Here is a 16,398-nt window from a genome sequence, read left to right on the forward strand (position 1 = left end):
AAGGTTCGCACAAATCATCATACTTTTTTCATTTTCCTGTCCAGGAAGAAGAACAGATTTTACGGCAGTGAATGAGGCACGCATAGAAAGTTAAAAGACCACAGATTCTTGTGGTGTAGCGCAATTGATTGTCCATTTTACCGTTCAGCCAGAAAAAAATCTTAAATATTGACTTCCAAAAAGCGTGCGAACCATCCCTCACTTCCCCTAACGAACAAGTTATCGAAAACCACCCAAGATAATTGATTAGATGCGTCATAAATGGCGATTTCCACGCAAAGAACAATCAAGGGCACCGACCTGGAGACGTTTTTGGATTAAGATCATAATATTAGCTTTCGGAGTCATTAAACATGGACTCAGTAAAATATTTTGAAACATATACAGGGGAGTTTAGGCATGGTTCGCACACGGTGAACCCTAAAACGATACAAATTTTCTCTTTGCAAAGAGCTAGTTCGGCATTTCTTAGCCATAAGAAATCTTTATTAACCTCATAAAACGAAACCAACTCTTTGCAAACAAGGAAAAAATTCGCATCGTTTGAAGGTTTACTGTGTGCAAACCATGCCTACGTTCTCCTACCATTGGAAATACTAAAATGAAGGAAAATGGGCGGCGCATGACTTGACTAAAAAAAAAAACAGACTAAAATTGAAAAAAAGAAATGTTTCCGATATTTTGGCGTTGCGGTATGAAAGAAGGATTTCTCAGCATCGAAGTGGTACAGGTGATGAGAAATGGCTATTGTTTTTCGAGTATCCTACACCCAAAATGTTGTAGCTCTCGCCATATGAAGGATCAAAATCGTGAAAATGACCAAATAACTCTAGAGAGAAAACAATACTCATCAGTTTGTTTAGCTAAGCAGCACTTTATCAATTTCAAGGAAATGTAAAATTGAGTGTGTTATTAGTTTTGATCCATGAATCACTACTAGGTGAGATTCTTAACAATCTGACCTCAATCCTACCAAAATTTCATGTTCTCTGATCGAGCCCAAACTTTGCCAAAATGTGTTTCACTTAGTAGCAGTTTTCCGAGTAAATAGGGTAAAGTGGTACAAGTTGGTCAGAATGGTACAATTTGGACGGGGCTTTTTGTCTTGATAAATTTAATACTTCATTTTTATTTGTATATTCTTAATGTTTTAGTTTTATAATTTGGTTCCTTGTGCTTAAAAACAAATTTTGTACTGTATTTATCAAGAGAAAAGCCATGTCCAACTTGTACCGGCGAATTGTCCAACTTGTAGCACTAATTCTAAATTATATCACTTTACCCCATAGCTTTTTATTCTATTTCTAAGTGGATTTTGACGAATTTGAACAAGTTTTACAAATACGTTCTCATGGACCTGAGTAACTTTTTACTAGAGCAAATTGAATTTTAAGCTTGAGAACAATTTCCCAAAACGATATTCTGACTTAGACCAAAATGCCCTAAATCAGAAAAAATCTTATTTTAATTTGATTTTGACGATGTTATATGGTTCGAATAGATAATAAGCAGCTTTGATTCGTTTTTCAAAAGGATTTTTTTTAAGGAAAAGGGATCAAGAGCAGCTTCAATTTTAATTTAATATTTTTTCTGCTTGAAATTCGTCATGAATTTTCACATGTGGGAAAAAACTCTAGAACGTCTAAAACACTTCCAAACGGGTTGTTCCTGGGTTGGAAATTCCGATAAAAAAATCTTTTCTATTTTTTTTAATTTAAAAATAAAATTTAAATTGAATTTTTCGGCGAATTTTGTAAGCTAAGAGCTTACTAAAACCACCAAGAAGACATTTCCTTCAAGAAAATAGTGAGAATTTGATCAAAAATGGAATGAAAAACATTCTCTACGAATCTCAGAAGGTTCTTGAAAGTTTCTTTCAAAAATTCAATGCTAAATCTAATTTGATTATTTTGGGGCCTGATGTACAAAGGCTTTAGCTACACTGAGAAAAAATGAGGGTGCGATTAACTTTTTTTCTCGTAACTTTAACACTTTTTAGGTGTAAAGATATATCAACATTTTTTAATATTAATTTTACACCTTTTAAAGGTAAAATAGGCATGAAAAAGGGTAAGTTTAACCCCTAATACACCTAAAAAGCGTAATATTTACACCGATTTCAGATCAATACTGCAGGGTAACATTAACATTTCCGGAATGTTATTTTAACATTTTCGGATTTCTCTCAGTGTATGTGCTTTCCTCAATTCTTCCGGTATTCGTCAGAAAATATTCCTCTTTCAAATCAAAAGAATCAGGTTTTTCTCCAAAGCTTTCGACCCTTGGTGTAGGTCTTCTTCAGTGGGTCAATTTAAAAACTTTCAAAAATTTGAAAAACGTCTATCGCCTAATTAACAATTACGCTTCGCCAAATTTGCTCTTAATTTCCCGGGGAAATTTACTATTTTCTTCATTTAATTTCTAATAATTTATTTTCATTTTTTTTAGACTTTATTTTTAAAGCATTATTCTTGGGTGCAATTTTAACGTGCGCACGCTTTATAATCCGCCACTGGGGATGGGTTAGATTAGAACTTTAGTAATGGTAAAGAATGTTACCTGTGATAATGAATGATAATGTTTCTGCGATAAGTATGAGTGATAACCAAAAGGAGTCCCTGGACAAACCTGTGATAGATTTATAGAGATTAATATTCGGCGAAAAAGACCGATTTTCACGTTCTTCGGTTCAAATATTTTATTTCACTTATAAATTAACACTAGGTTAATAAAATTGTAATTATAAATTAATTCAAAGATGCCTGATGGCCAAGATGATGTGTGATATCTTGTGTGAATGATAAAAAATGCGTGTTGATTGATAGTGAATGTGTTGAAGAGATTTTTACGGTGTGAAGTTGTCTTAATGTTGAAATTGGAACAGTGATGTGAAGTTAGATGATTGTGGTTTTTAAATATTAGTGAAAGTAAACCAAGTAAACTGATTCTTTAGTATTTCATGGAGCTTCGTTTCCAAGTAAAGAGAACATAACAATATTATGATTTCTGCTATGAAGGCAGAGGTATCAGAGATCATTTGCTTTTATGTCGTCCCTGTAGCTGTTTTATAGGACAAACCCGTTTCAAGTTCTTACCTTATAATAGCCTTTTACAAGGCTTACAAAATGTGCATTTTAGAACTTTAATTCTTGGGGAAGTTTCCGGTCCTCGAGCCCCTAAGAAAGGGTAATATGATCGAAGGAGTAATAATCTAGCTTGTGTAATAATCTAGCCTAGATTAAAAATAAAAGAACATTCTCAGACCATTTTTCCGGAAGTTTTCTTAAGATAGCGCGTGTTGTGTCTTTAGCTGTTTTTTAGGATGAAAAAGTGCACAAGTGCACAATAAAAAGACAATGAGAAGATACAGATTGAAAATCTTATCTCAATGTGCCGAATGAGCGTCTCGCACAGACTCTCTTCGTTTGTTTGTTTTCGCTGCAGACAAATTACAATCTCACATAGAAGAAATAATAAATAGTGACGATTCTGTGTTTGTGTCTTCCTCTCAAAATCCTCCACAATTGATTCTTCCACTCACACTCAATTGTCTGCATTTTCTCAAGTGCCTTCAAAGTTGGGAGGAAAATATGGCTTTTTAGCCATTTGGTCAGCGTTTTTTTTGGGTAGTGTTTAACAACAAAGATTAAATAAAATTGAAGAATAACAGGAGGAAAATTTTGATAAAGAATAAACGAATACTTGCAGAAATGACGGAGTCAGAAATCCGTTGGAGGTAATTCACTTTGAAATGGAAATTTGCCTAATTCCAGGAGTTTTTCGATGTATTCCCTGAAATTCATCGATTCTTCATGTGTCTCAGCTGTGAAAAAATAGAAAATTTTAAAATAAAAAAATAAATAAAAATAAAACCAGAAAAGAACAACTCAATGAATATTCTTACAGGAAGAAAAAACATACAAAAATATCCTTGAATACTTTTATTTTGTTCATCAAGTATTGCATTCATAACATTTTATAAAAAAAATCGATTTTAAATTAAATTCACCATCATAATACACTATTTTTATACTGTATGTTTTTTCTCATGTATTTTTTTCTTTATCATCTAAAAGAATATATATATTTTTTTTAATTATTATCATCAAAATACTAAATAATAAAAAACTGACTAATTTTTTTTAATTATCGTATAAATTATAGCAATAAAAAATTCAATTAGGAAAATGCGGTAAATACATTTTCAGAGAAAAGTATAAGATTTTTTCATTAATTTCTTTCACGTTTACACCAAAAAAATTGTTTTTTTTTTTTGTTAGCAATGTAGCGAATTTTTTCCATGCTTTTTTTTAATGCGAATTTTCCTTGCTCATTGCGTGTTCTTCCATTCTTTGTTATTCTCACCAATCTAAGTGACGTAATAATACGAAACAGCCATTGTATTTTTTTCGCTAATAATTTTTTGTTCTCGGTATAAAACACGTTCAATTCTAAATTGAATTGGGCGTCATTTTGAGGTTTACTTAAGAATTTTAATCGGTTTTTTTTTCACTGTGCAAAAGTTATATCTTTCTAGTTAGGGTTTTTTGTTCTAATAATTATTTTCTCTTTTTTTTTTAGAAAAAGTTTCCTCGTCCACAATATTTTTTTGTAGGTTTGTTACTATTATTTTTCACGTTTTTTTAAAACTATTTTTTTTTACTAGTAAATTTTACTGAACTGTTTCTTGTTTTTTTTTTACTATTATTCCTTATATTTTTTTATTTTTTATTTCTTTCAAATGAAAGAATATTTTTATGCGTTTTTTTCCATCATTATAATTGTTCATCCGGCAGTAAATAAAATACTTGAGCAATATTTCTACAGAAATTTACTTCATTATCTTTCTTTTTTTTTGATCTTTTACTTTAAAAATGCTTCTTAAAATTCTATTCAAATGATTTTATCAGTTTTTTTGTCAACTTTCAATGTGTTGAGGCTGTCTTTATAAATTTGAGTGTGTGGGAAATCATTTTGACGATGATCCGCCAAAAGTTTATGCGCACCTGTTTGAAGAGAAAAAGAACAAGAGAAAAAAAGAAGAATTTTAATTAATATGCTTCTCTCTTCTCTTCTAAAAAAAAAATATGAAAAACAAATAAAAATCACTTTAAATATGATTCTATTCTGTTTTAAATTGAAATTCTATGGCAAATGAATTCTTTTGTCAGTGGATGATGAGAATGATTTTTTTTTAAATAGAAAATGTAGAGATGCTATAATTTATTTGAGGCGGAATTGTGAGTTACATTCATTGCTCTTGTGCATAATGAAAAACAAAAGTTGCCAAATAAAATATAAGACAGTGAACAATAAATGAATAAAATTCTAACTTGGCAAATGTTGTTCCCAAATCAAGTGATACAACTACAAATTTCCTTTTACTTGAGAATTTATTTAATTTTTCTTTTTTTTCTTTAATGGTCTACTTATTAAAGTACGATTTTTCTGTAATTATATCTTTTATATTTCTTCATTTTGTTTATTTACACGTTTATAAAGAGGGGATAAATGCATTGCTAAATTTACTCTAAAATACCCATTTTTAAACTTCACAATGGAAACACATTAATATAGAACTTGAAAATTAGAATTTTTTTTTGGAAAATAGGGAACAAAAGGACCCTTTTGAGCCTATGTACTTGCTTTCTTGCCCAAGTCTACTCTGAAAAGAAAAAGATTAAGCGAACAAACGGATTTTGTTAAAATCTTATTTGACAATTTCACAATTTTTTTTAACATTTTGTATGGAAAAACCCCGTTTTGACAAACTTTTAACAAGATCCAGTTGACCGCTGTTTTAACAAAACTTTCCCATGTATGGAAGAATATCTTTTTGACAAACATTTCTTGTAAATTTGACAAAACTTTTTTCCTTTAAAGCACAAAGCCTTATCGATCTTTCTCAACTAAAAGAGTCGAATTGACCTATGTTTGAATGCACGGATTTTACTGAGTAATATTCATTTCGAAAATATTCTCCGTTATTTCGATTCAGGAACAGCACTGAAGCAGTTCTCTCATGAAAAATTGGCCACGCCCCTTTCAAAATTTTTGTTTGAATTACGTAAGGGAAACTCGGTAGTTGCAAAAAAAGGGGCGGTTTTAATTACTGCGTTTTTTTTTTAATTAGATATTATAAACTTCAGAGAACGAGACCTATATAAATTCCTAGATACTATAGGAATCTTTGTCCACTTAAGTTGACCTAAATTCAAGTACTACGGACCTAAAAGGGGGTGGCAAAGCGTCCCAGGCTTTGCGAAATGCTCGAACTCGTGACTGAGATGCTATACCTCAAAAATACTTTCGCATCATTATTATTCACTGGTTCTCAGCCGATTTTAACCGATTTATAAATCATTCAAAAGATCCTCCAAAATTGATTTAAAAATAAATAGAATTGATTTTCGTATAAAAATTATTTATCGGTTATGAACCGGTTCATTATCGATTCAAAACCGATTGAAACCGGTTCAGTTTTGTCGGAAATTCCAAGACCTTTCCAACGAGCCCAAACGTGAACCCATTCGCTTGATAAATGCGCTCTCTAGTGTCTTTTTAACCTTTGACCTTGAAAAATCGTTATTAGGAATGATTCAACGGTATTTTCGTATATAGACGAAATGTCCGCCTGGGTAATCTCTAAAACATATCCAAAAATGAAAAAAATTGCACTACACGTATTCAAACAATCCTAAAAAACATGGTTTTGGAGGGGAAAAGGAAGGGTGAGGGGTAAAATAAGGGCATGTTAACGATCCTTGGGTCGACTTATCCCTTTGAGAACGAGAAGGTCAAAATTTGGGGGTCAGAAAAAATAATTTTTTCTAACTTTTAAAAGCAAAATACAACTCTAAAAGGCCGTAGGAAGAATTTCATTTTTGGGTCACTGGTGACGCGGGTGACCCAATCATCCTTAAAAGGTTATGGTGGGTCCCCTGAAGGACCCAAGTCGCTATCTCTTACCGTTTGGCCTCTAGAGCTGGCGACAGCCAGACAAACAGCGTGGCGACTTTTTTCAGAAATCGTCTGATACGTGAAGATTTCTTGTGGAAGGTGGAAATTTTGGGAGCTGAAAAAAAATGAGGGATTACCTCTCTCTCCGTGGAGTTCGAGCAGTGAAATGTTTTTACTACCTCTAAAACTTTCATTCTAAAATTCTAAGCGTATGACCCCATTTCCATCATCGCATTTAATTGAGACTTGTTTTAGTTTTCATTTCACGTAAACGGCAAATTCAATATGATCCCTCGTATCCTATTGAACTGAATTTAATCTCCTATATACAGTAGAGTCTCGCTATAGGCCATCGCTCTATAGTCCACAATTTATTGACCGTTGATTTCAAAACACTGATTTTATGTTAGGTTATGTTTTTTAGTATGCGACATGCATAATTATTTTAATATTTTTGGCAAACTTTATTAAGTAGTTGTGATAATTGTGATCCACAATGAAGAGAGCAAGGACAAGTACCACAATCGCAAAGAAAGTGGAAGCCGTCGAGCAATTTCAATACTAAAAATCGTTGATAATTTTAAAAAATTACATGGACTATAGTGCGACCCAAGTGTCAAATTTGAAACCTAATATGGACTATAGCGAGACTCTACTGTATTCCAAAAATAGGGCTCAAAATTTCATTATTTTTTATTTTACATAATCCTTCATTTTTTCAATTTGACAAACTTTTTCGTTAAACTTTTGTAAATAGTTGATATTCTATTCCGAAGGAAAAGATCTGTAAACATGGCCAACTGAACCTTGCTAAGTTTTTCAAGAAGATTCTCGCAATTTAACAAACTTCCTATTGACAAACTTTGAAAAAAAATAGTGACATATCTTTTCATTACCATCTTGTTATGTTCTTTAAATAAATTACAAAATATTTCGGTAAAAAAATTGTCGGATTGTTACAAAAAAACAGATTTTTTGCCGGATTTTTGGAAAAGTTGCGTAAAAATTTTTCAAATTGGTTTCTAAGTAAACAAAAAACCATTTTTAGCAAAATAATTTGAAACTTTTTTGTAGTACACAGAAAAAATATTCTGTAAACTTGTTCGTAAATGTTTGTGGAATCTTTCTGGGAAATTCTGTGGCAATCTTTCGTAAGTCGGATAACTCAAAAAAAGTCCGAAAAAAATTGTATTTTTTCACAAACTTTGTTCGTAACATGATCACTTGATGAGCATTTTTTGTTCTTTGACAAACATTTGTTTGCAACAAAAAAAAAATTCTGAGTTCAAATTTTACTCTGTACAAAGAAAGATTTTCAGTAAATAGGCAATTTTCTTATAATTTTTTTAAGGGTGTTTAGGGGAGTCTGGGTAATTTTAGACAAGCACAACTTTAGAAACTCTTTCTTTTAGTTGAAAAAAATCTCGTAATAATGTAGGGAAATTGTGTTATGCATTTCCAATCAGCCAATACTCAAAGCGAATATGAAAAAATGTCCTGGAAGAAACTACCCCGTTTTTCCCTAAGGAATTAATATTGTCAATATTGTAAAAATGAGGCTAATTACTTTTTTAAACGTTATAACCTTTTCCGTAAGCAAAATTATCGTTATTTATGTTACTGTTTCACTATCTCAATAAATAAAATCCCATTTTATGTCGATGCTAAAATTCTATGTTAAGGTGTTTCCATTGTTAAGTAGCGAGTATAAAAGAGTTAAACTATTTTATTACTCAATTTATTCATTTCCTTTTCAGCTAAATACACCCATATTCACTGGAAAATTATTGTTTTTGTTTTATTTCTTGCGGTAAAAAAGAAATTTTAGCGAGTCTCCCTGATTTTTATTTATCTTGTCTAAAAAAGATATTCTTTTTTGTTCTTTTGCAAAATTTGTACACCAAAATTTCATGCTTTAGCAACTTTTCTAACCTCATTCACTCAAAAATTTTTCTTTTTTAAAATATTTTTATTACCTGCTTTTTTATTTTCTTAATTTCTTTTTCAAAAAAACAAAAAGAAAAACGAACTAAAATCCAATTTCACATGACTGGCATATAAAATAATTTAATTTTGCATTTTTTGTTTTTTTTTAATTAAATAATTAACATATACACAGGGTTCTCATTCCATTTTTTTTGTCCTTTCATCTTACTAACTGTACTTTATGGTTAAACATGTTCTATGCAAAAAATTGTAGTTAATTTACTTTATAAAATGCAGATTAAAAGTGATTATTGTGTTCTTTTTTTTTATACAGTGACATTCAAGTTTTAAAAAATGCATTATAAAAATTCTATATTTACGTTTTTTCTCAGTTTTTCTTTTCTTTTTTTCATTAATATTAGTTACTTATCTCATGCGGTTTGTTTTTTTATATTTCCCAAAATTGCATAGTATTTTTTGTAGTGTACTTTCCTAAATTTTATTATTATTTTTTTGTCTTGAGAAAATGCAGAAGGTTTTTCCTTGAAACTGATCAAGTAAAATTGAAAATTCAATGATAAAATCTCTTGAACCAAGAATTAATTTTTTGTGTATAATGTGTGAAAAAAAATGTTATGATATGAGAATATTAATATTTTCCTTTAAATATTATGTATTAAAAAAAAAGTCAAATATAGCAAATAAAGTGAGGGATGATGATCCAACCAAGAATGATTTTTTTTCTTTAATATTAAAAAGAAAAGAAATGTAATAATAATAAAGAAGATTTCTACCAGTTAGCCATTCCCGGTTTGTTCAGTGTCATAAAGTAAATTTGACACGACGAAGCACCTTTGGCACTGCTAAAGAACACTTTGTCGTTCCTTTCGCAAAGGAACTTGAGACGTTGAGCTTTCTTGTGCATAAAAACACCGTCCAAGTGTCCACTTTCCACTGATCGAATCTACATACACAAAAAACAAGAAAAAGAATAGAGAAAAACAATTCAACACTGTAAAAACAAATATCCTTAGACATATTTTTCTTTTTGGCTTCCTGACTCACTTCAATTGCTTTGTTGCCCCAGCCCATGATTTGTCCTGTTCCGATATAAGCCACAGAAGTCGGCATTTCTCCCCACTGAAAGACAAACACAAATGACTCAGCAGGAATGCCAAGACATTCTAAACAATCTGCACTACTCACTTGCAGAACAATATTCTTTGACACTTTCCCAATGGTATTCACATAGACGCCCTCATTGTCATAGCACAGAAGGAGTTGCATTCCATTCGAATTGGGGAGCGTAACAATGCAGTGTGGAATTATTGGGCCCTGAGTCTAAGTATACAAAAAAAATACAGAAAAAATTTACAATCAAAAAATTGAAAATTAAATTTCTTATTTAGGGTAAATTAAGCTAATTCAAAACCTGCTCCAAATGGAAATTTTTCGCTATTCCAAATGGAAACGTCATTGCATTCATGATAAATACAGTACTTAATTATTATATTTATATTTTTTCTATACCACAGTTTAATTATTTAGTTAATTTTGCTCCAAATGAAGCAAAAATCCATTCATATTCACAAATTTTAATTTATTAATTTCTCAGAAAAATTAAAAGTGTACCTTTTCACTATCGAATTTTTCATCGATCGACCATGTTTTCCAATGAAAAACACGATAAAGTGACTGTTGTTTATTCGTTTTGTTTAACATTTATGCCATATTTCTGGCTAGTTTTAGTTAAATTAAGTGCTACTCTTTATTGTTAACTCTCTTTACTCTTTATTTGTTATTTCGTGAGCAAAAAGGGTTTTCTGAAGTGTCTGCAAATGCTTCAATAGGAAACCCCGGAAGTATGATTTTTTTATTAGAGATTTTCTTATTGTATTAGATGGGAAAGAAGAAAATACCAGGAATAAGAACAAATTCTGCACTCAAGAGCAACTCAACAATTTTTTGGAAGCCTTTCGTCGCGGTTTCACTTACACTGTTTATCTCCAATTAGAAACTTTCCCTTGTCTCCATTTGGATTAATATGTTTCCAATAGAAGCATTTTACGCTCGCGTATTTTTCTTGTATTTAAGAAGTTTTCAAATTATATCTAAAGAATTTTCCCTAAACAGTAACATTCTAGAAGAGTTAAGGAGCAAATTTATGTAATTCTCTTCAGAAAAAATATGAACCTAATGTGTTGAATCTACTGTCAAAGTTAAAGCGTCTGGAAATGGCTTTGAATTAGGACATTTACCCTAGTGCTATTCAAATATTCAAATTCAAAGTTTTCACATAATGTTCATAAATAAAATAAAAACACAAAATAAAGCGTTAAATTTTAGTTAAACCTTAAATTGCAAAATATCAAATTTCTTTTAGTTCTCTTTGAACTAAGTTAGATGAGATTCCTTACAATCTCAGCTTTTATGGTCCTAGATGCAATCCGACCTCGTCAGATCGGGCCCAAATTCTAGATATACACGTGATCTATGAGATTGACACTCATAGATCACGAATATCATATGCGCTAAAAATAATTTTCGTGGACGTCTCGTCCCGTCCGTCCGTCCATCCGTCCGACCATCCGTCCGTCGTATAACCACTTCAGAAGAGAGAACGGAAAGAGATATCGACAAGCGGTTTTCGGCAAAGGTTAAATGGCGATGGGCGGCTAGAAGTAGGTGATATCAGATCCACCCCCCACCCCCTCTTACCACAATTTTGAAACACCACCAAATTTTGATTTTCTCAATAACTCAGCCCCTATGGCATCGATCAATCTCAAATTTTAGTATGTTATAGTTGGGCCTAAGAGCTTTCGATCAATATCAAACTTAAGGTCGCCCGACCCTCCTGACCCGAGCTAGAAGGGGTCAAAAATTTAATTTTCGAATGGCCATATCTTGGGTTCTAATTATCAGAACTTGAAAAATTTTAGTGTTTTGGAAAGCTCTCATTAAGTACTACAACCATTCTGATACCCCAATTTCATCCGATTTAATCGAAGGTGCGATTAATCGAAAATTCTATATTCGATTAATCGATCTCGAATATTTCGAAAACTAGAAGATGCTTTTTCTTTAAATTTTAATATTTTGTAGCTGAAGTCGAGACCTTTCCAACGGTAGATCGTTCTCCTCCTTCGATGTTTCCTGACCCGAGCTATAACTACAAATGTCATGACCGGACTGCATTTTTGGTGTTTTTGAAGCGATTTTGACAAAATTTTTTGTATAAATTATATCTGAGATCAAGATCTTTCTAACGATGGATCCCATCCGTCTTCATCCCAACCCACTGTACCCCGACCCTTACTATATCTATATGGACCGGACTCTGTCTCTAATATTTATTAACCGATTTCAATGAACTTTATTTTCTTTTGTTGGTCTTCCCCACTCAGACTATTTAAAATAGAAAATGACCAGTGATAAGCCCAGATAAGCTTATGGTAGCTGATATTCTTTACAGGTGACCTCGAAATGCGTGCAACTCGGGGTGCTTGCAACTCGGAATACGTGAAAATTCGATTGTGAGTTGAATTTTGTGGGTAAAGAAACGCGTCGAGCCAATTTTATTCATTTCGATCGACAAAAACAGTTTACTCGACGCGATTATTTACCCCCAAAATTCAGTTCACAATAGAATTTCCACGTATTCCGAGTTGCAAGCATCCCGAGTTGTACGCATTTAGAGGTCACCTGTAAAGAATCTCAGCTACCATAAGCTTATCTGGGCTTATCACTGGTCATTTTCTTTAAACGGCACAACTGGTTACGATTTTGTAATGTGCTGGACACACCTACGACTGAAGCCAAGAGACAGCTTAACGTAATAATCAAAATATTGATTAGACTACATTCTCATCAGTTTCCTACTAAGCCGCCTCTCAGCTTAACTCTTTCCGGACCATAACATGTCCAGAATTACAGAATTTATGTAATCTGTAATTGTTAGTTATCATACTTATTGGCCCCGAGAGGTTTTTTCTTATTCTGGTCTAAAAATATAAAAAAAAAAGTCAGGATATCTGCAAGAATATCTGCAAAAATATCTAAGCTCAGGAGTTAATTGGGATCCTGCAAAAAATATCCTAGATTTGGACATCCTTGTAGTTTGTAATCATCCAGAAGAATCGGATTTTTATCGATTCTAGATAGTCTAAAATAATTGTTGTTACCATGGGTACCAAGAGTCCCAAAGGAGACGAAAGAGTTAAAGTGTAAGGGCCTTGACAAACCTGAGGATTAGCCGAGAAACGGCTTAGCGTAATTATATTTGACATAATAGTTAAACTTCATTTCCATAATATTCCACTAATTTGTCCTTCGGCTTAAGTCGTAAGTGTGTCTAGGGCATAAGTCTGCCTAGGGCATAATAATGATACGACTTATTGGCCTTTAAATGACAACTGGATTAACATATGATAAGTTCAGATAAGGCTTAACTGCTCTGATATTATATTGATCAAGATTTTCTTTTTGGATTGGATTAAGGGCAAATGAAATATTCTGAAAAACTAATAAATTTAGTTGATATTCGAACATTAAAACCTTTGGGAACTGGGCCAAATCTCTGGTCTGAAGACCGTTTTAAGTCAATTTCGGAGATAAAGAAATGCATTGAGTTTCTGATCTGGACGATCAAAGTTAATAAAATTGGCATGGCGCAATTCTTTATATAGCCATGTAGAAAACTAACAAAAGGAAAAACCAGTAATAAGCCCAGATCGTCGAGCCAATGTTATCCGTCGCCGAGAACAGTTTGTTCGATACGATTCTTTGCCCCTAAAATTCGACTCACAATCGAATTTTCTCGCGTTCTAGGTTTAAAGGTACTCCAAGGTCGTCTGTAAAGATTCCTAGCTACTATAAGCTTATATAGGGTTCTTGATACCCTGAAGAAAGTCCTAAACAAGGACCGCAATGTCCGTCGAATAACAATCAAAGAACAGTAATAAAATACCGAAATTCTAAATTAATTAGAGGAAATTTAATTAATTAAAATTAAGTAGAAACACTTTGAAGAACCAAATAAAATTTGGAAATGATGGGAAAGTTTGTGTGAGAAATTTTATAAGTCCCTCATATTCTTCATATAAAATATATATTATAAAAAAACACTATTAAGATTATTAAACAAAACTTCCCCAACACACAAGAAAAGATCGATAGCAAACAACGCAAAAAAAAACGAAAGTAATAAAGACAAAAACTTACATGTTTAGGAAGATAAATGTCATAAACTGAAGCTGAATCCAAATCGACAGCATGGAAGCCTTCAGCAGATCCATATATCACTTTGAGACGCGATGACTCCTCAATAGTTAAGTCCACGAGTAATGGTCGATGATGGAGTTCTCCAAAACTCTGTTCATATAAAGTTTATTCCCATTGGAAATTTTCACATAATTTTCAAATACAAGAAAATGAATTTAGAAAGGGGAAGAGACACTTACCTTAAATGCCATGAATTTGTGATAGGGTTTGGGAGCCCATGCATAAATTTCTATCGAGTCTTTCAATGCAATCACTAAGAACTTGATTCGTTCATATTTAACGATTTTGAAATGAACAGCACCTTGTAAATCACCAACATTAATCCATCCATTGCGCCTCTCAACTTGCTGCAATTCCACATCAATGACATTTAAATAAATTTATTCAAGGACAATAAAAACAAAAAAGTATTGAAAACTTACATCTGAGAGACCATCTGTACGGAGGATCTTGGATTTCAGCCATGACAAATAGTAGACCCGAACACGATTCTTCTTTCCGGAAATTGTCACCAAGATATTTTGTCCCTCGAGCACTTCCATCTGCTGGAAGCGACGCCTCGAGATGAGTTGATAGACCTTCGAATTGAACAAATTATTTCTTTTTAAATAAATCCGTTTTTGATTCCTCCTTGTCGTCTACACATTGGTAGAATTTTTTTTTTAAAAAAATGCCTTTTTTAAAAAAAAAATCTGACGTTTCTACCTACAAGGATATGGGAAATTTGCTTTAAAAAGGCATTTAAAAAATATTCTACTAGTGAGTAGACGCCTAAAAATAGTTCGAGATTACATTTCCATCAGTTTTTGACTAATCCGTCTCTAGGTTTAGAGCCTAGAAACGGTTTAGTTAGTGGGAATGTGATGGGAATTTAGTCAAACCAATATATTGATTATAACAACGTTAAGCAGTCTCTGGATTTAAGTCGTAAGTGTGTCTAGGGCATAAAGCGTGTGCGCGAAGAGATTCCCCATCGCTTGACATAAAGTTTAACGTAGTAGGCTTTGGATTTTATTTATTTTCTTTATTGTCGTTTAAAGAAATTCTAATCAGCTTCATTTTGGTTAAATGCGTGTAAATATTGATTTGAGTAATTGGAAAAAGATGGAGAACTTTCGGAGATTAAGAGTTGACAGACAACTTAAGAATCCAAATGCGAATTATGTTGACAATGAGAAATTAACCGGGATGTGTGCCACTCTATCACCCGGAAGACTATAATACGGTTCTAAAGGAACTCAATAGTCAAGACTGTTGCTCAGAATCCAGAAGTATAAGGCCGAAAGCCTGGGATTCAGGTTGATAATCAGCTTTCTAAGCTCTTTATACTTTTGACTTTGAAAAACCGTTAATAGGAATGATTCAATGTTTTCGTATATGAGCGAAATGTACAAAAACATGTCCAAAAATAATGAATTAAATCACTGGAATGATTTCCATTAGTTTTGCATGTATTTTGGAAGTAGGTCATACGAATATGACCATAGACACCCATAATCGAAAAATTTTCGATATCGAATTTTCGAAAAGTTCAAAGTCAAGCCATTTGGGTCGGTCTGTTTCACAGTCGATTTGTTTAAATTTGAAAGTAAAGCGAAGTAAAGTTTAATGGACAAAAAATAGCACGAGAAGGTGATGCACGGAAAGCTCTATCAAGTGAGTTCGAGTATTCCGCAAAGCGGAGAAGCTCTTCCACCTCTTTTCTTCTTATTTCAGATATTTTACAAACCTTTTTGTTTGGAAATAGTGACAACTCGAATATCTCAAGACTCCTTGAGATAATTCTATATCAAAAGATTATAGAAATAATTGATTGGTAATTTGTAGGGGAAAATATTCTCCCTTCGAACGTTCATGCGTTCGAATAATGTGAATTTTCTTATAGTTTTTAAGAGACTTACACTTTTCCATTAAATATTAGTTGGCTTATGATGAATTGTTGATAATTCCGTGATAATTCAGTGTAAATCTCTTACGAAAAGCAAAAAAAAAAAACATATTCACATTCTTCAAAGGCATGAACGTTCGAAGGGAGAGCACTTTCCCCTATATACTATGAAAAAATTCTAATAGTTAAGGTATCGATAATGATTATTATATTTGTTTGTGCTGTTTTGGGAAAGAAATTACCTTTATTTATCTTTTATCCATCGCATCACAATTTTTAATTTTTTTGTGTATTTGCTATTTTGTTTTTCATTTTAATCAGATTTCCGATTCTAGTGAAAA

The 16,398-nt window shown here is 32.3% G+C and overlaps 1 protein-coding gene across 40 annotated transcripts in view; it reads right to left on the reverse strand.

Moving 5' to 3' along the window:
* Nucleotides 1–3,926: 3,926 nt before the first annotated feature.
* LOC129803875 (serine/threonine-protein kinase mig-15) overlaps nt 3,927–16,398 on the reverse strand; it is a 79,811-nt gene continuing 67,339 nt past the window's right edge. For 21 of the 40 annotated variants that reach the window (XM_055850721.1, XM_055850703.1, XM_055850728.1 and 18 more), the window contains 6 exons: nt 14,592–14,747; nt 14,349–14,516; nt 14,110–14,259; nt 10,093–10,227; nt 9,952–10,026; nt 9,012–9,850 (listed from right to left, as the gene is read on the reverse strand). In XM_055850721.1, coding sequence (XP_055706696.1) covers nt 9,677–9,850; nt 9,952–10,026; nt 10,093–10,227; nt 14,110–14,259; nt 14,349–14,516; nt 14,592–14,747 — 858 coding nt within the window. In that variant the 3' untranslated portion in view covers nt 9,012–9,676. Of the gene's footprint in view, nt 5,007–9,011; nt 9,851–9,951; nt 10,027–10,092; nt 10,228–14,109; nt 14,260–14,348; nt 14,517–14,591; nt 14,748–16,398 lie in introns of those variants that run through there. The other 19 variants (XM_055850706.1, XM_055850704.1, XM_055850720.1 and 16 more) reach the window with 1 other exon arrangement.

The sequence above is a fragment of the Phlebotomus papatasi genome, chromosome 2, assembly GCF_024763615.1.
Source record: "Phlebotomus papatasi isolate M1 chromosome 2, Ppap_2.1, whole genome shotgun sequence".
Taxonomy (NCBI): domain Eukaryota; kingdom Metazoa; phylum Arthropoda; class Insecta; order Diptera; family Psychodidae; genus Phlebotomus; species Phlebotomus papatasi.